Genomic DNA, 20100 nt, shown 5'->3' on the forward strand with positions numbered 1-20100 from the left:
CAAGTTAGTACCGTCAGTAATGGCCAAAAGAAAAGAAAGCAAGCTAATCAGCCATTAAAAAAAAAACAGAGAGAGACTATTTTCCTATCTTCAATCCTTTTAAATTTATTCAAACTACCTAACTACACAATACCAGATGGAAATTTGTTCTGACAGACAATTACTCCTTAGCTGAAAGCAAATTTTCACCAATCTATCTTGCAACCACCCTTTTACAATTTAAATTTATGCCCCCATGTATGTGTGAGTATCATCTGAGAACAATTTGGGAAGCCATCAGTATTTAGTTTAGGCAACTCACTTAAAGCATTAAAAACATCAATCAGGGTTTTTCACATATGGCTGGTTTTCAGATGCTGAAATTTTCAGAACTCAAGTCTTTCATGGTAAGAGTACCCTTTTGTGCCCCTGACCTTTTTTTGCTTTTTTTTGCACCTGTTTCAACATCCTTCCTAAAATGAGGCTTCCAAACTTTATGCAGTACCCATGATGCAAACCATTGCCAAGAGCAAAGTGGAGGAGAAATTGTTGAAGTTAAACGTAAGAAAGGCACTCGGGGTGGATGGGATCTATCCAGTTATATTAAAGGAGGCAGCAAAGGAAGTAAGCAAACCCTTAGCCATAATTATGAGAGCATCCTTGGACTCAGGAGAGGTTCCCATGGACTGGAGATGTGCAAATGTATCTCCAATTCACAAAGGGGGATGTAGATTTGCTTGAGCATGTACAGAGAAGGGCAACAAGATTGGTGAGGGGAATGAAGGGATCCTCTTACCAAGAGAGGCTTAGTTCTGCAAATTGCAGCGGCTGGAGACTAGGCACCTGCAAGGTGATCTGATTGAGGTGTATAAGACCTTGAATGGGTTGAGCACGCTGAATTCTGATGGGATTCTTCCACTTGTTCAGATTACGAACCTAAGAGGGCATAAATTCAAACTGAGGATATTTGCCTTTAGCCAGCGGGTGGTTAATTGCTGGAACAAACTTCCATCTGTCATGGAAGTTGATAGGTTAAATAAATTTAAGGAGGAACTGGACAAACATTTGGAGGGAATTGTTGTGTAAAATTTTTTTTTTTGGCTGATGCTGCATAAGCTCATACACTTTCTTTCTTGCATCACATGCCACTACTACTACTACATATACCAGTAGTTCCCAATATTTTAGCATTCAAATCACACCTGAATAGTGATTGCCACTGAACTCAAAGATTTTCCTAATCTTGTGTCATCCAAATGCGCCAGTGCACACTGATTGGGAACCACTGCCTTTTACAACAGAATAATAATCTGTTTGTCCCTGCTGACAGAATTCCTGTACATCATTGAAGAACATCATGAGCTGTCCTATCAACCTATCTGCCTTGCACGCACCGCTCATAGAACTTCAAATTGAACTGTACAATTATCCCTAAGTCTTTTTCAATCTCCCCCACCTCAAATTTAGTATCACACAAATGGCAAGTTATTCCAAGATTATTGCTATCCAAATGCAGTACCTGACATTTATCAATGTTAAACCCAATTGCATTTTTCAGCCCAACTTCTTGATTTATACAGGTCTTGTTACAGTATATTCTGATTACTGTCATTAAACACACTGTCCACCTTTATATTAATGTACACTGCTCTTTGTGGACTAATTTATTAGTGGAGTCCTCTGGGGTTTCGTGTTGGCCCATTGTTGTTTTCTATATTTATCAATGATATTGATGAAGGTATATCAGGCTTAATGTCCAAGTTTGCAGATGATACAAAGGTTGACAGGGTTCTAGCACCACCATGCCGTGACGGGACTAACTGTATATATATCATGACCCCTATTAAGGGCGTACTCATAACATTAGTTTGCAAAGTGCAGTGGCCACTGATAACCAACCTCTAGCTCCTGCAACTCCTTCCTCTTTTTCCATAGCAGTAACTGATGATGTAAAAATCTGAACATCTTTGGACCGTTTCAAGAAGAAGCTCGACATTTATTCTTAAATATTGAGCTTCTTCTTGAAATATAATATTCCACGTGCAGTTTCACCAATGATTTATATAACAGAACTATACCTCCTCCCTAGATGCAAATCACTGATAATAGTATTAGCCATATAGTGAAAGGAAGCCATGGCCTTTTACTGCACTGGCCAAAAAAAAAATAAGCCACCCATTTGACTTCCTCCTCTATCCTATCTACCTGCCTACTTACACTGATAATATTAAAACATTCAATCTCTAAAGGACATTATATGGTAGCTTTTGAAGTATTTGAAATGAAGAGACACTTAACCAATATGTTGGAAGCAAATGTTAGTTTTATTGAAACATAGCACAAACCCTTGACTCAGAACTCCCAATCTGCTTAACCTTCAATCTATATTTAAGTCCTCTACAGATTCCATTGCATCAAATTGGGGGGGGGGGGGAGAAGGTCGACATGCAGGGTATGGACACCTCTAACAGCACCATTAATCATGTATGTACCTTGGTGTTGTTTTATTAAGAAACTATGCCATTTTATTAAGAACTTTTATTAGCCCTTCCCATTTGCCTGAACAATGGTTCCTTAGAGCAGTTTCTAAGTTTTTTTCAGATGCAGATCACTTTTATATTTGAGGTGGAAGCTATAGACCTCAAAAAATAACTATTTTTTGAGTAGAATGATATGTACTCATAGTTAATTGATGTAATATACATTAGGTTGTTATAGGCATACCTGTATCCCTTATCATTGTTAATGGATTGTTGCCTACTGCAAAAAAGGTCTGTTTTATTATCAAATTCTGCCAACCACAAGTTGGGAAACATTGCTATAGAGGACCTGCCTATAAAGTTTTAGTAAACTGAGATTACTGAGTGAAGTGTTTTGCAATTTCTAGTATGCTTTGATAAAACTAAGATTTGTTATTAATAAGTCTCTTTCTCCATTAATAATTCCAAAGTCTCTAAAATTTGTTATCAATGTCTTTCCCCAGTTATAATACCAAAGTCACTATTAACCATGTCTGTATTGTGGTGCTGTTTTATTAAGAACCTATTCATTTGCACCCTTCAGCTCTATCCCATTTAGTGGATAAATTATTCTTATTTCCCAAATGAAGAACCTAATGGTAGGAACCTTATAGATTCAAAAGAAATAAATTAGTCCTTGACCCACTGCTAAGTGGAACATGACCTATCACATGGTGTCTTCCAGATGCTGGTTTATATATATGAGATTTGTTATTTGGTTTTTAGGAGCATTAGCAACTAAGGCCATATTGCTCTGGGGGATATGCAATGGTCATTCCCTGACCTTTCCACACCCTCCGTATTTGGTGGTCACAGGCTCGAACCCCAGTCTAATCAAGAAGCGTGTGCTATGCACTGCTGCTCCTGGCTATGGAGGCGCCTTATATATGAGGTACATCCAAATAGTTTCCAGAATTTTACTATAAAAGTTTATTGAGTGAACAGTTGGGCTTACTAACCTAATCACCTTCAAAGTACCTTCCTTCTGTGCATGTATGCGTGCGAATGCACGCATGCGCGCAACACTCACACAGTCTTCCTAAGCTTTGAAACATTCTCTAAAATCGTATTTTTTTAGGGCATGCACACAGGATAGCTTCAGCATTTTCTTTAATATCATCCACTGTAATGAAATGATTACCCCACAGCCCCATTTTCAGTTTAGGGAACAGCCAGAGGTCAGATGGTGCAAGACTAATTTTTTTTTGCAGCCAGGAACTGCTGATTTGTCATTGCTGTGTAACGAGGCTCAATCATGGCGCAGGATTCCGCCATCCTTCTATTTTTGAGGTCATCTTTGCCTGACATTCTTCAATGTATTAAACAGCAATGATGCTTCAACCCCAGTCACAAATTCTTGGTGCGCTATGCCCTTGTTGAGAAAAATGATCAGCATGATTTTGCTGTTAGATTTTATTGCACGAGACTTCTTGTGACATTCAGATGATTCCAGCTTTGTCTCAGAGTTATAGGCAAACACTCAACTTTTATTCCCAGTTACCACTTTTTTTTTTAAGGAAGCTCAGTGCTTGCATAGGGTTTTCAAACAAATCACTTGCGATGGCATTCCTGAAATTCATTTGATCATCCGACAGTAAGCTTGGAACAAAATTGTGCAATTGTGACGTCAATAAATCTTGTACCATGATTGTGTGTACTGATCAGGGTGTCCAACTGTCCTGACATGGCCGGGATTGTCCCTATTTAGCAAGTCCCACTGCCTGATAATACCATCATTTGCACTGATAAGGGAGGGAAAAAACTATTTATTGATTTTACGTATTTTTAATGAATTCTTATTGGAATATAATGGATGTGTTAAAAATTAATTTTAATAACAGGAGAAAAATGGGAATCGAGAAATTTTTTCTCTTTGTTGTTTTAAATTACATGTATAACATATTAATTTGAAGTAATGAAGAAAAGAAAACGTGTTGATAAAAAATGGGCGCAATTTTTCTCAAAATTTCCAGAGGCAAATAATTCGTCTCAAATTGTAAGCTCCATAATATTAAACATTCTACATTCAAATGCTTCATCAGAAAGAGGTTTCAGCTTAATGAAAACTGCTTGGTAGAAAGAGAGAAACCATCTTTTATTAGAAAATTTAGAAGCTGAACTTATGGTGAAAGATTTTTTGGTTTTTAGGAGCATTAGCAACTAAGGCCATATTACTCTGGGGATATGCGGTGGTCATTCCCTGACCTTTCGGCATCATCCGTATTTGGTGGTGACGGGCTCGAACTCCGGTCTAATCAAGAAGCGTGTGCTACGCACTGCTGCTCCTTCCCACCTGGCTACGGAGGCGCCTATATGGTGAAAGAAAACTATAACATGTCCTGTTCAGAATTTAAAAACTTTTTAAAACATTTGGAAGGAGAAGAAATTTTAAGACTAGCGAAATCTAAAGAAAAATATATGAAGTAAAAGTAGTCTTCCTCGTTATTTTTAAAATAACTGTTATAAATAATATTATAGTTTATATAGGACAAATATATATTAACAACAATCATATAACAAATAAATACTATGACTGATTGATTGATAAAAAAAAAAAAAAAAAATGTATTTTACTTGTAATTTTATATTTTTATTTTACTTTTTGAACTAAAAAAATACTATACTACACATTTTGTTTCAAGTTGTCCCGCTTACTAATTTTCAAAATATGGCCTCTGGTACTGATGCTTACAGACAGTGGAACTTCACGAGAATCTCAACAAATGCCTTTTGCCTATCATTTCACACAATTTCTTCACTTTCATGACATTTTCATTGTTTCATTATGCCAAAGAGTGTCCATTGCGATGTTCATCTTCCAGTGTTTCCTGTAATTTTTTTAAACTGATTAGACCATTCATAAACTACTGTTTTCTTCAATGCTTCATCTACTTAAACTTTCTGTAATGCTTGCAGCATCTCTGTAGCACTTTTTCCAAGTTTAAAGAAGAACTTTATGTTAGCATGCTGTTCAAACTAAATCAGTCAGCTGTGATACGACATCATATAAAAAACATTAAGGGAATAGGGAATCCTGTTGTCTCGAAACTTGATACTATGAACAGGTTGAACGGATAACTTGTATAATCGAGACCCACTAATATCCGTAAGATCAGATAAATCAGATCCATAAAATTGGACCAAAAAAAAAAAAACTGCTTGAAATTTCTGCTTGGGATCTTAGACTGATTTCAAAAATGTAATTTAAAATGAGATCACATCCTATTCAACAGAAAATCACAATGAGGTAGTGTTTGTCCGATTTTATGGATATTAGTGGGTTTCGATTATGCAAGTTATCTGTCCAACACGAGTGAAGCATGTAAGTTAGTTCCCACTTGTCATGTGTGTGTGTGCACACCAAGGTCAATGTAAATGCTCCACGAAACCTTACGGCCGTAGTGCAAACCATTTAAATACCAGTATGCAATTCCGGGAACTTTTTGAATGTACAGCACTATGTATATATAAAAATTAATTTTTTAGCTTGTTTTTTTTTAAATGAAAATGGTGTTTTCTTAATTAATAACAAAAATCTCATTTTTTTTGTTGCCTGAAATTTCTTGAGCCGTATGTGGTTTTATACTCATTTTCTATTATGCTCGTCACTGCTCATTTTCCAGCCTTATACCTGGCAAATATCACCTTGGGAAAAAAAAAAAAAAAAAAAAAACAAGGGCAGAAAAATATATGCAATGGGTAAGCAGAGTCAAATTATATGCTCTTGGTGCAGATATACTACTCATAACTCGTACTCCACCCACCCTAGAGGGCAGGCGGAGGCACAAATTATAGTTGTTGGACGAGCAGGTTTGTACATACTCGCTAATTTTGAAAACAAAAACACACTTGTGTGTCATGCGTCAGACACCAAACAAACAGTCACCTTATATTTGGTAATTTGGTAACAAACAGTTACCAAGTTATCTCTTATAACTTTGGTTAACTAAAACAGAAAATACCATATCATCGTTTACAGCAGTGGTTGTGAATGTTTTTTTTAAAGTCGGTTAGTTTTTGTCAATTCGATACTGGGTTTTCAGCGAAAGGTCAGTATTCAAAACACAAAAATTTAAATTTTCAGTAGTTAACATGTGTCATGAAGAATTCGTGAAACATGCTAACTACTGTTCGCTTCTATAAAGAAATTAACATGTCTCTTCTATAAAGAAAAGAACTTTGAGAGTGAAGATGCCCAACATAGATATCATTACTAAGTGATCTTCCATTGTTTCAAGGTTCATTGTTACTTCTTTAAACTTATCGGTCCATAAATTTGAACTTCTAAAATGAATTAATTCCACATCAAGATTTTCTATTCCAAGGAAGTTAAAATACTGGAGTTGCAACACGTTCTTATCGATTATATCTGGTTTCGTCATAAAGGCAAACACTAGGCTCTATGCCTTGAAATTTTCAAATTTAGATTCAAATTCTGTTAAGAGCATCAAGGCGTCTTCATAGCCAGGTGGGCAGGAGCGGCAGTATGTAGCACACGCTTCTTGATTAGACTGGGGTTCGAGCCTGTGACCACCAAATACGTAGGATGCGGAAAGGTCAGGGAATGACCACCGCATATCCCTGGAGCAACATGGCCTTAGTTGCTATTGCTCCTAAAACCCGAATAACAACAACAATAGCATCGATATAACTTATGAGTAACTTTAAGTTGGCATTATTTAATTTCTTTGTGTGTTTTTACTGAAGAGGAAATATTTAAATGTTCTTTTTTTAATGTCATCCTGAAATATAGCCAATTTAGAACAAAAACTTTTCCAATCTTCAAAAAGTTGGAGTATAGTGTGTTCTTTGCCTTGTTCTTTGTCATTTAAATTATTTGTAATACCTGTTAAGAACCTCAATTTCAAAATCCAATTTTTATCTTTAAGTTATGGAAAGCTTTTGCACAAAAATACTTTGATAGCATCAATATGTGCCAAAAATCTATTTAAAATTTTTGAAAGTTTGAAAATAACTCTTCAGAACAATCAATGAAAATGTTCTTTAATAATTCTCCATCAGTAAAAGGTTTACCATGACTGGTAATGCTAAGCAATGCAACAAAACTAGTTTATGGTAAGTTTTCATCTGGACCCACAAAATTAAAGGTGGCTCCTTTTTGTATACATTTTTTTATGTATTTGATTTTTTCTCCTGATCCCATTGTAAAAAGAGATGCATTATGTTTCAGTAATAATGGCACTCAACATTGTATGTGTGAGAAGTTATATTTTCTCCACAGAGGGTGCAGTGAATACTGCCATTGGAGTTTAACACATCAATAATTTTCTTCCCAGGCATATTGAAATGGTCTTATCTTCTTTGCTTTTGGTGTACACATGGACTAGGATAGAAAAACGTTAGAAAAAATTAGCTATTAGAAAATAAAAAGTAATTGGGAGAGGGTTTATTCAGTCAACAGGAAATTAAGTTACTGCATTCTTGACTCAACTTATTCTTCTCTTTCTTGGTGATTCTCTCTCTCTCTCTCTCTCAGGGTAACTTGGAAATTTTTTTTTTTTTTTTGGCTGGTGTAGCATAAGCCTCAGGCTTCCTTGCACTATACGGCTAATAATAATAATAATAAAAATAATGATACTGTCAATTTTAATTATTTATAAATAATACTGTGAATATATTATATCACCAAATAATATACTCATCTCACTCTTTAAACAATATAAATAAAGTATATGAAGAATTGTAATAATTTACTGCAATGAAACACTTTTGTGGCCTAAGAATTCCTGTTGCTATACCCCAGCACTTTAAATACAAAAAAATATAGAGAATAAGAATTAGATAATTGTGCTTATCACAAGAAATCTACATCAGATAATTTTTACACTAATGCTCTTATTATAAAAAGAATAAGGAAAGCCATGAAAATTTATCTCAGATGCATTCAGGCACATGATGCAAAGAAAGCAAGTTTATAAAACATCAGCCAAAAAAAATCCCACTCCACTTACCATCCCTTCCAATAATTTTTCTAGTTCTTCCTTGAATTTATTCAAACTATCCATATATCAGAGAATCTTTTAATGAATCCCAACATATGAGGTTTTTGGTCAATAAATGTCATCTATCTTGAACCGAATAAAGAATGGCCATATCTGAATGGAAAGATGCGAGTAAGTTTTAAGTCGTGAGTTTTAATCTATACCACGATAACTAGGTGTCAAGCTAAGAAGTGCTTACAGGCTGTACTGGCATGGCATTACTAAAAGACGCATTTTTGACTAATTCCTCATGCACTTCTTCTCCAACTCGTCTACTATCTACCTGTCGTCTTTTGCTGACCCAGAGATACAATGGATACACCAGGTATCCCCTACAACAATATCCATGATTTTTAGTATGGTTCCCAAATGAGTGATTCACAAGGACTGAAATTCATTATGTACTTGTGACTACTCTCTCTCTTTAAAGGGCAATAATCTGGAACTTACAATTGTCACATAATGAGCTCGCTCTAAATAATCAATGATGACACATTCCCCTTACCACTACTATGGCTGCATTAGTGTGAATGGCATAAGTGGTATAGAAAATGAAGCCTCAAACTGTACAAAAAACTTTGCCTTCACAGTGAATTGCACTACTTTTAAACATGATTTATTTGAAACTAGTGGGTAGGGTAACTGGCAAAATTAAGCTTTTAGAGATGGCATTACATCAACTAAAGGGTAATGAATCATTTGGTCATTGGTTCATCTTTCAAATAAATGTCGCAATAACCCTTTTGCAATGTCATTTGTTCGAAAGAAGAGCAATACTGTGCAACTTGTGAAGGCAAAGTTTTTTCTGCTGTCAGCATTAAGGCTATGGCATTAACTAAGCGGTTTAAATCCTGATAGCTGCAAAAAACATATGAGAGCACAGGATATAATTCCTAACTCCATAAATTTTAAAAATAATTTAATTTTAATATATTTATTTAATTATTAAATAAATTCATAATTCATTTATTAATAATAATAATTATTATTTAATTCTGTCTCCAGGAAAACAAAAATGGTATAACTTTATTTTCCATATTCTTCACATTGAAGCCATTTTGTCCATGAATTTATTAAAGTTACATCTCATTATCCTTAGGAAAATAATGAAAATATTTAAATCTTTCCTAATTAATAAGCATCCAATGCTGAATAATTGTTACAATTGCCTGTATTTTCAAAAAACAATTTTTGTAGAGAACATAACTGCTACTAATTTTACATTTGGTCACATTGATGCCCAAAAATCAATAATGATCACATTGATGCCCAAAAAATTTAAAAAGTATAATTATACCAGTGAGAACTACCTTTTCACTGGTTCATAAACATTTAATTTTGCACAGGTATTTGACTTGAATTTAGTGCATAATAAACATTTTCTCATTTTTTTATATGGGTAAATTATTTAATAAAATTTAGACAAAAGTATCATTTAATGTATATGAATCAAATCATTTTACATGATTTGATTTTTTAAAAAGGAACCAATTTCTCAAGTAGGTGAACAAAATGTTCTTGCAGTTCACTAGCTGCCTCATGGGTTAGCTAGTGGGAGTCCTAGGTTGTGGAACTACTGGTTTAGAGAATGATGGTGGGGAAAGGTTTATGAGAAGATAAGATCTAATTTTATTCTTCAAAAAAAAAAAAAAAAAAAAGGAAAAGGGCAAGAATCCTAAGGTTAATTAGACAAACTCATTAAATTTAAATAGAATACATGAATATATTTCTCTTTACAATAGTAATTTATATAAACCCATGCATATCTTTTGTTTTTCCTTTCATGTTAAGTTTCTCATATTTTAACTTACCAGTTGAAACTTGTGTAAGATGGGCAATTTGTCTTGTGAGAACACCCTCTACATTTTCTAGTGTTTTCAAAAATGCTGCTGTGTGTGTTTCTACTTGTTTATTGCTTGGCTTTTCTTTGCTCAATTCCGAAATAGCATAACCTAAAAATAATAAATAACATAACACGGTTACACTACTAAAATACAGTTATATGTCAAAACTCCATAAAAAATAAATCTATTCTCATTAATATGAGATACTACTTAGAACTGAAAAGAATGTCACAAAACATAGTTTGCTTCATAAGGTATTCCATGTTACATCAGTCAAAATGTGAAGTTGTTAAGTGAAGATGTGTACAATGTGCTTTGCAATTTTTCAAAATAAAATATTTAAAAGAACAAAGAGTTTGTATTCAGTTGTTTCAAGCTTGGTAAATAACTCGATACAAACAGCTTCAGAAATGTAAAAGCCATAAAGAGTCATTGTAGAAGACGCTGCTTTATCAAGCACAAATATTCAGATGGTTTTCAAGATTCAAAGGCAAAGATGAAGAAAGTTCTGGATAGTTATTGAAAAACAGAACAAATAAAAACTTGAAAGGATTCAAAAGTTAATTTATCAAGACAGGCATCAGGGGGTTCACATCTAGTGACTATGGTCTTGGCACACCCAGGGTCCTGAGCTGGATATCATCATTCTTCTCTTTCTTGGTGATTCCCTTCTACTTCTGACTCTTATTCTCTCTCTCTCTCTCTCTCTCTCTCTCTCTCTCTCTCTCTCTCTCTCTCTCTCTCTCTCTCAGGGTAACTGAGAATTTTTTTTTTTTTTTTGGCTGGTGCAGTAAAAGCCTGTCTTTCTTGCAGCATATGGCTAATAATAAGCAAAGGATGCAAGGAGCAATTAACCATAGATGCCGCAGTTATGGAGCAAGCCTTCAAGAAGCACCGCAACCTATACACGGCCTACATCGTTTACTGCAAGGCCTTTGACTCCGTACCTCATAGCTGGCTAATAGAGACCCTGAAGATCTACAAGGTCAATCTGATAGTGACAAACTTCCTAGGAGCAACAATGGCGAAATGGAGTACCACTATTAAGGTCGAGAACATCACAACCAGGCCAATCCCCATTAGAAGAGTTTTAGTTTTTTTTTTTTTTTTTAGGAGCATTAGCAACTAAGGCCATATTGCTCCGAGATATGCGGTGGTCATTCCCTGACCTTTCTGCATCCTCCATATTTGGTGGTGACGGGCTCGAACCCCGGTCTAATCAAGAAGTGTGTGCTATGCACTGCTGCTCCTTCCCACCTGGCTACGGAGGCGCCCCATTAGAAGAGGAGTCTTTCAGGGAGATGCTCTGAGCCCACTATGGTTCTGTCTAGCACTCAACCTGTTATCCACCATGCTCAATGGCAGCAAGTATGGATATAATCTCAAAGAAGGAAGAAAGAATCTGTACACCCTCACCCACCTGATGTACATGGAAGACATCAAGCTCTACGCAGCAACCGAGAAGCAACTCCAGCAACTACTCCGAATTACCAAAGAATTCAGCAAGGACATCAGGATGGAATTTGATCTAGAAAAATATAAGACCCACAAACTGCACCAGGGAAATTTAGTTGGCCGAAACTACCAGCTGCTGACTGGTAAAGAGACCGAAGCTATGACAGAAGGAGAGACCTACAAATACCTAGGGATGATGCAAGCTGAGCAGTTAGAACACAAGGAAATCAAGAAGTGCCTGACCAAAAAATATCTCAGAGACTAAGAAGCCTGATGAATGCAAAATTGAACAGAGGGAATACAATTAAAGCCTTAAACACCTATGCAGTCCGAGTGCTAACATACTCCTTCGGGGTCATAGATTGGACTAACACCGAGCTGAAGGATATGAGAAAGACAAGAATAATGATGACCAAGAGCTGCCAACACTACCCGAAATCAGCCATGGAGAAACTGACAATTGCCTGGAAAGGAGGTCTAAGGGGCCTGATAGATCTCGCTGAGCAACAGAAGACAGCAATTGCTGACCTGAAGGATTACTTCCAGAAATATACAGTAGCACACCACCAGGTCATAAGGAAGATAGACAAGTGGTATATCCCACTTAACCTACACGAGGAATGCCCTCCCAACCAGGAAGCACAAACGAAGCTAGAAAGTGGGCAGAGAAGACAGTCCATGGCAGACACTACAATGATCTCCATCAAGATCACATAGATAAAATTTCTTCGAAAGCATGGCTCACGAGTGGGATGCTCTTCCTTGAGACTGAAGGATTCATGCTTGCCATCCAAGACCAGGTAATCAACACCAGAAACTATAGAAAATACATTGCAAAGGAGCCCGGAATGTCAGAAGACATGTCAACAATGCCACCTGGCTTGAGAAACGATCCAATCCAACACATCACCGCGGGATGCAAGGTGATCACCCAGACTGAGTACACTCATAGACACAACCAGGTAGCCAGGATAATACATCAGAAGCTAGCAAGGAAATACCGGTTGATCGAAGAAAGTGTACCGTACTACAAGTACGAACCATAGGCAGTACTAGGGACCCCAACCCACAAGTTGTACTGGGACTGTGCCATAATAATGGATAGGACAATCCCGCACAACAGACCGGATATAACCCTTGTAGACAAGAAGGAAAAGGCTACCTATCTGATTGACATAGCAGTATCCAACACTGGCAACCTGCAGAAAACCCATGGGGAAAAAATCAGGAAGTACATGAATCTAACACACGAGATCAAAGAGATGTGGCATGTGCAACAAGTAACGACCATTCCGATCATCGTTTGGTATGGTGCCAAAGACCATGCATAACAGCCTAGCCGTTGAGCAGTGTCTTTGGCACCATATTATTATTATTATTAACCTGTTAAGTATAATAATATATATTATATACAGTATATACAGGGTGATTTGCTAACAGTGCAACAAACTTGCAGGAGGTGTACGGGGCACAAAGACGAATGGGAATCACATAGCATTGCAGGGTCCGAAATGCCTTCATCATGCGGTAGAGGACGTTAAACGGGAGGTCGCGTGAACAGCGATCCCGCTGGAAGTCAGCATCGCATGTTAATTTATATGTATCCCATGCATTTTTCTTCTCTGCCATATGTTTCATTAGTTCATCTGACATGCATTTAGGCTTGAACCTTGAACAATATTTCTTAGTTGGTATGTAAAGCCTAGTAGCTTCCGAGATAAGTTCTTTGAATGCTTCCCATTTTGAGTTTGCTGTTGGTAACATCATCAGTTGGTCCCACTGTACAGAATTTAAATACTGTCTCAGACCATCATAGTCACCTTTACGAAAGCAATAACCCTTCTCTTTACCCCTGATGGTAGTTACCTCCTTGAGGTAACTACCATCAGGGGTAGTTACCTCAAGGAGGTAAATCCCACTTCAGCACACTGTGATCACTGCCACCTAGTGGTTCCTGTATCTGCAAATTCTTAATGCATGAAGAATCACTACTGATAATCAAATCAAGAGTATTTCTCCCTCTAGTTGCTTCCCGAACATGCTGATTTAGAAAACAATCATCAATAAATCCACAAAAGCCTTGCTAGTGTGTGAGTGACCAATCCACAAATTCCAGTCAACATCTGGGAAATTAAAATCCCCCATTATAAGACTCTCTGATTTACTGGCCCACTCTATTTCCCTGTACAGTTTCTTATTATACTCATCAGAGTCATTAGGCCTATAGCACACTCCTACTCTCAATTTTGATCTCCCAATGCTTATATCACACCAAACTGACTTGACACTGCACTGTCCAGCGATTTCGACTAGCTTCACTTCCTTGGATTTTGTGTTTCTTAAATAATAGCATAACCCCTCCTCCCTTCCTATCCTGTCTATCCTTTCTGTAGACGTTGTACTCCCCAAATTCCAGTTCTGCCTTACTTATATCTGTGTGACACCACGTCTCTGATATCCCAACAACATCCGCCTTTTATGCTTTGAGCAATACCTCAAATTCATCAAATTTATTTACCAAACTCCTAGCATTGGTGTACACGCAAGTATACATGCACCTGTTCTTTTTCTTAGCTACCCTAACACAACCCATGTGTTTACTTGTACCCCAATGACTCCCAGCAGTCTCTGAAATATCTTGCATCTGATTTTCCGGGCTGCTGCTCATTCCAATAGAAGCAGTGCAAGAATCACTTTCACCTCTGCCAGTGGCTACTGTTAATCTATTTGTCCTTGTATTCCCCAAATTTAGCAGTTTTCCGACCCACCTAACACCGCCTCGATAGCATCAGCAAACATTCTTGCACCCTTTCTATTTAAGTGTATCCCATCCCTATAGAAGCAGTCTCTCCTGTTAACAAGTACAGACCAGGTTGAACAAAATTATACCCCTTGAGCCTTGCACAATCTTTCCAGGGCCGAATTGATCAACAGGGCTCTCATCATATACTCCCTCCTATCGTGTCTGGGCAGAATTGCAGATGCTTTCAAATTCAACCCTAATTTACGGCTTTTTTTCAACAGTGACCTGTACTTGTTAAGTAATTCCACCGGTCTCCTACTCTTAATATCATTAGTGCCAACGTGTACAACTATATCACCTTTTGTGCCCTTAAAAGATGATATCTGCTCTACAACGTCATCAACCTTTGCCCCTGGCAGACATACCCTGGTCCTGTTCCACCTATCCTTTTTACAAAGCATGTTTCCCGTTTCCCTGACAATAGAGTCACCAACAACTACTAGTTCCTTTGGGACCAGTGCATTCTGCCTTGATCATCAGGTTAACAACTATTTAGCCAGTTTATACTATCTGGTGCACATCACAGGACAGCCATCAGAATGATAACATATTTAAATAACAATAATGCATAATTCTGTGTTGGGGAATGTCATTTATTTGGAAAGTAGTGCATACCAGTGCAGCTCATCGAAAAGGAAGAAGTTGGTGCTGAGTGAGATATATCTCAAATTATAAAAGGAGTGAGGGAATAATGCCAGCAGTGGAGAAGATGGATTGCAACATAACCAATATTCTTCCTGATGAGGTAGAACATGCATTGAAGAGAATGAAGAATCAGAAAGCCCCAGTGGAAGATAAAGTTACTGTAGAGTTGTTAAAATTGGGAGGAAGAGACATAACACAAAAACTGGCAAGGCTCTTCACAAAGTGCATTAGAAAAGGTGTGACGCCTAAGCAGTGGAATAATGCAAACATAGTTTTGCTGCATAAGAAAGGAGATAAATCAGAAATTGGAAATTATAGACCGATTAGCTTGTTATCCCACATCTACAAGTTGTTCACAAGGGTCATTACTACAGATTAGAAAGAATACTTGATGAGAATCAACCGAAAGAGCAAGCTGACTTTAAGGATAGGATTCTCAACTATGGATCACCTTCACGTAATATCACAGCTAATAGAGAAAGCAAATGAATGTAAAGCACCATTATGCCTGGCATTTGTGGATTATGAAAAGGCATTAGACTCCATACAGCATAAGGCAATGTTTCGGGCACTGGAAAGACATAGATACTCCATATAGCATTAGTAGAGGCATATGATGCAAGAAAGCAAGCTTATGCAGCATCAGCCAAAAAAAAAAAACTTCCATTTCACCCCTCCGTTCGTTCCAAGTACCTGTCCAGCTCAGCCTTAAATTTATTTAGGCTATCAACTTCCAAAACAAAGGATGGAAGTCTGTTCCACCAACCAACCACCTGCTGGCTGAAGGGAAACTTCCGCACATCTATCCTACATCTGTCTTTTCTCAATTTGAATTTATGCCCTCTCAAATGATTATTCTGAGCAAGAGGAAGAATTCCTCTTGCTCAGAATAATCTGAGAATATATCATGATTTTGAATAAAATATATGAGAAAGCAAATTTAAAATTGAGAAAGGAGTTCGACAAGGAGACACAATATCTCAGAAGTTGTTTACAGCTGCCCTTGAGGAAGCTTTCAGAAGATTAGACTGGTTGCAGAAATGAGTCAATGTGAATGGAGAGTACCTAAACCATTTATGATTTGCAGATGACATTGTGATCATTAGCCACGATCTCAAAGAATTAGAGGAAAACTTAGAGGAAATCTTAGTCAGTTATGCACTGTTAGTAAGGATTTTGGATTAAAGATGAATATGGCTAAAACAAAAGTAATGATGAACAAGTATGCCACAAAAGGGGATATAATGATTGAAAGAGCAGTAATTGAAAAGGTGGAGTCATATACTTATATGGGACAAGTCATTGGCTGTAATAATGACAAATGGCTGGAAGTCAAGACAAGAATAAATGTTGGATGGATAGCATTCAGGAAATATAGTCACATGCTGAGGACCAATATCCCAATTTGTTTGAAGCGTAAAACAATGAACCAATGTATACTCCCCGCCATCACTTATGGAAGTGAAACTTGGGCACTCACTAAAAGAATGGAAAGAATTATATTGGGAATCAGACTGTTAGATAAGTAGAAAAACACATGGATTAGGCAGCAAACTCAAGTAAAGGACATTCTTATTCTTATAAAACCTGGAAGATGGAGATGGTCAGATGAAATTCATGAGTTTGTTGTTAGTAAATCAATGGCCATTGCACAAAACAGAAGGAACTGGTAAGTTGCTGGAGAGGCCTTCATCCTGCAGTGGATTGAAAATGGCTGATGATGATGAGATAATCCAATTTCATTAAAAATGAATTAGTTGCTTGTATCCAATTCAGATTAAATTCTATCAAATGGCCCAAGAAACTGAAATTAAGAACAACTAGCTGAAAATAACTTTGTTTTGTAGATATTCATTTACAAAGTGTTACCCAAAAGTTCTGAGAATGTATTTATAAATGAAGATTCATTTATGTTATCTTACCTGATTTTGCTTTGTGTACCTCTTGAAAGCTCTTCCTCCTTAAAAGTTAATACATTGAGCCCAGCAATTCCACCATTGTTGGAAACATATCTGAAATTATTTTTTCATAATACTATCAAATGTTTCCTGTGATTTTTGCAGAATCTTTAAGACACTGTTAAAACTCTTCCCTTTGAGTTTTACTTTCATCTCATAGACATTTTATTTTTTGTCAGAAATTGTTGTACAGACAAGGCAGCATGAGCAAGTGCATTAGGATAAACCAGTATTTTCTTGCAGACAGTAAGAAAATGTCATGGTCATCTTTGTAATACTGTTGGCAACTGTCAAACATGCCCTTCACATTAATTGAGCTTGTTTGGCCTTCTCATTTGTGCAACTGCTGTTTCTGTTTTGTTTCCTGATTGTACCTGTAAACAAAGCTGCTTCATCACTTGTAATGATCTTTGACAAGAAATCTTGGTTGTCTTATACAAGTTGAAGATAATCTGCGAGGGTCAATTTTCCTTTTGTTCATCTGTTAACAAATTTGGCATATGTTCTTCACACATTCAGATCATCCAAAAAATGCAGCATTGACAATATCCAAGAGACAGAACCTTGAATAGTGAAATTATTATTATTATTACTCTTATATTATTTCACCTTGATTGGGGGGGGTTATACTCCATGACGGGTACTCTACCAAGTACAGAGGGTGGTTGTAAAGGGTCAAGGAAATCTCTGACTATCCTACAGGTGTTCAGGACTGCGACTTTCTGGAGCTCCTTTTAGGTGTTCTCTGGGAGACCTATTGCTGCTTGGCTGCTATGTAGAGTCTTTGGTACCATACCGGTGGTTGACATGATGATTGGGATGGTTGATACTTCTTGCATATGCCACATCTCCTTGATCTCGTGTCTCAGGTTCGTGTACTTCCTAATTTTTTCCTCCTGGGTTTGTTTTCTGGACATTGCTTGTGTTCGGCACCGCTATGTCAATCAGGTAGGTAGCCTTTTCCATCTTGTCCACAAGGGTTATGTCTAGTCTGTTGGGCAGGATGGTCTTATCCGTTATTATGGCGAGATCCCAGTACAGCTTGTCGGTTTGGGTCTCTAGTACTGCCTGGGTTCGTACTTGTATTATGGTACACTTTCTTTGGTCAACTGGTATTTCCTCACTAGCTTCTGATGTATTGCCACTTATCTATCTTCCTTATGGCCTGGTGGAGTGCTGCTGTATGTTTCTGGAAGTAATCCTTCAGGTCAGCAATCGCTGTCTTCTGTTGCTCAGTGAGATCTATCAGGCCCCTTCCTCCTCCTTTCCAGGCAATTGTCAGTCTCTCTCCGTGGCTGATTTCGGGTGGTGTTGGCGGCTCTTGGTTATCATTGTTCTTGTCTTTCTCATATCCTTCAGCTCGGTGTTAGTCAAATCTATGACCCCGAAGGAGTATGTTAGCACTCGGACTGCATAGGTGTTTATGGCTTTAACTGTATTCCCTCTGTTCAGTTTTGCTTTCAGCAGGCTTCTTAGTCTCTGATGATATTTTTTTGGTCAGGCACGTCTTGATTTCCTTGTGTTCTAACTGCTCAGCCTGCATCATCCCTAGATATTTGTAGGTCTCTCCTTCTGCCATAGCTTCAATCTCTTTACCAGTCAGCAACTGGTAGTTTCGGTCAACTAATTTTTCCTGGTGCAGTGTGTGGGTCTTGCATTTTTCTAGACCAAATTCCATCCTGATGTCCTTGCTGAATTCTTTGGTGATCCGGAGTAGTTGCTGGAGTTGCTTCTCTGTTGCCGTGTAGAGCTTGATGTCATCCATGTACATCAGGTGAGTGAGGGTGTACTGGTTCTTTCTTCCTTCTTTGGGTTATATCCATCCTTGCTGCTGTTGAGCATGATGGATAGCAGGTTGAGTGCTAGACAGAACCATAGTGGGCTCAGAGCATTTCCCTGAAAGATTCCTCTTCTAATGGGAATTGGCCTGGTTGTGATGTTCTCGACCTTAATGGTGGTACTCCATTTCGCCATTGTTGCTCCTAGGAAGTTTGTAACTATCGGATTGACCTTGTAGATCTTCAGGGTCTCTATTAGCCAGCTATGAGGTACGGAATCAAAGGCCTTGCTGATGTAAGGCGTGTATAGGTTGCGGTGCTTCTTGAAGGCTTGCTCCATAACTGCAGCATCTTAAGTTTAATTGCTCCTTGCATCCTTTGCTCGCATCGTTTCTGCTGTTCAGCCATTATGTTCTCACTCTCTAAGTGGTCTGATATCTTCTTAGTTATGCAGCTGGTCAGGATCTTGTTCATCGTTGTGCGGTATGTGATTGGCCTGTATTTCGCGTTTCTTGTATCTTCATCTTTAGGCTTCAGATATGTGACTCCTTCGGTGAGAAACTTTGAAATTGTCTCCAGGAGAATTGATATGCAGATAAACTACTACCTCTGTTTACAGTGTGGAATATACTATGTGTAGTGACTTCATAGTCTTTTCTGTAAGATAAGAAATTTGTGCAAAACTGTTGTAAAGGAAGAATTATAACTTGTCAAGAAATTTACTTTTCTTAACAAGTTCATTTATTGTAAACGAATTCTCTTGATAAATAAAATTGTATTGTATTGTATTATTATTATAATACAATACAATACATACAATACTACTAATAATAATAATAATTTATTTATTTAACAAGAAAATAAGTTTACAATAGATGAACTTGTTAAGAAAAGTGAATTTCTTGAAAAGTTGTAGTTTTTTTCTTTACAACAAGTTTGTATACAAATTTGTTTTCTAACAGAAAAGACAATTAAGTCACAACTCACAGAACATTCTACACTGTAAACAGAGATAGTAATTTATCTGTATAGCTATTTTAATCCACTGTATCATTGAGTATCAAGAATTTTCTTATTAGAAATTTTAATTTGGAGATGGGATAACTTCTCCTGAGCC

At 37.2% G+C, this 20100-nt stretch overlaps 1 protein-coding gene across 1 annotated transcript in view; it reads right to left on the minus strand.

The window, feature by feature from the left end:
* Positions 1 to 20100, minus strand: part of LOC150080845 (mediator of RNA polymerase II transcription subunit 11-like) — a 43829-nt gene that overhangs the window by 5523 nt on the left and 18206 nt on the right. The window contains exon 2 of the mRNA XM_090381729.1: positions 10312 to 10452. Coding sequence (XP_090237855.1) covers positions 10312 to 10452 — 141 coding nt within the window. The remainder of the gene's footprint in view (positions 1 to 10311; positions 10453 to 20100) is intronic.

This window comes from Mastigoproctus giganteus, chromosome 9, assembly GCF_048544385.1.
Source record: "Mastigoproctus giganteus isolate SK-2022 chromosome 9, ASM4854438v1, whole genome shotgun sequence".
Taxonomy (NCBI): Eukaryota; Metazoa; Arthropoda; class Arachnida; order Uropygi; family Thelyphonidae; genus Mastigoproctus; species Mastigoproctus giganteus.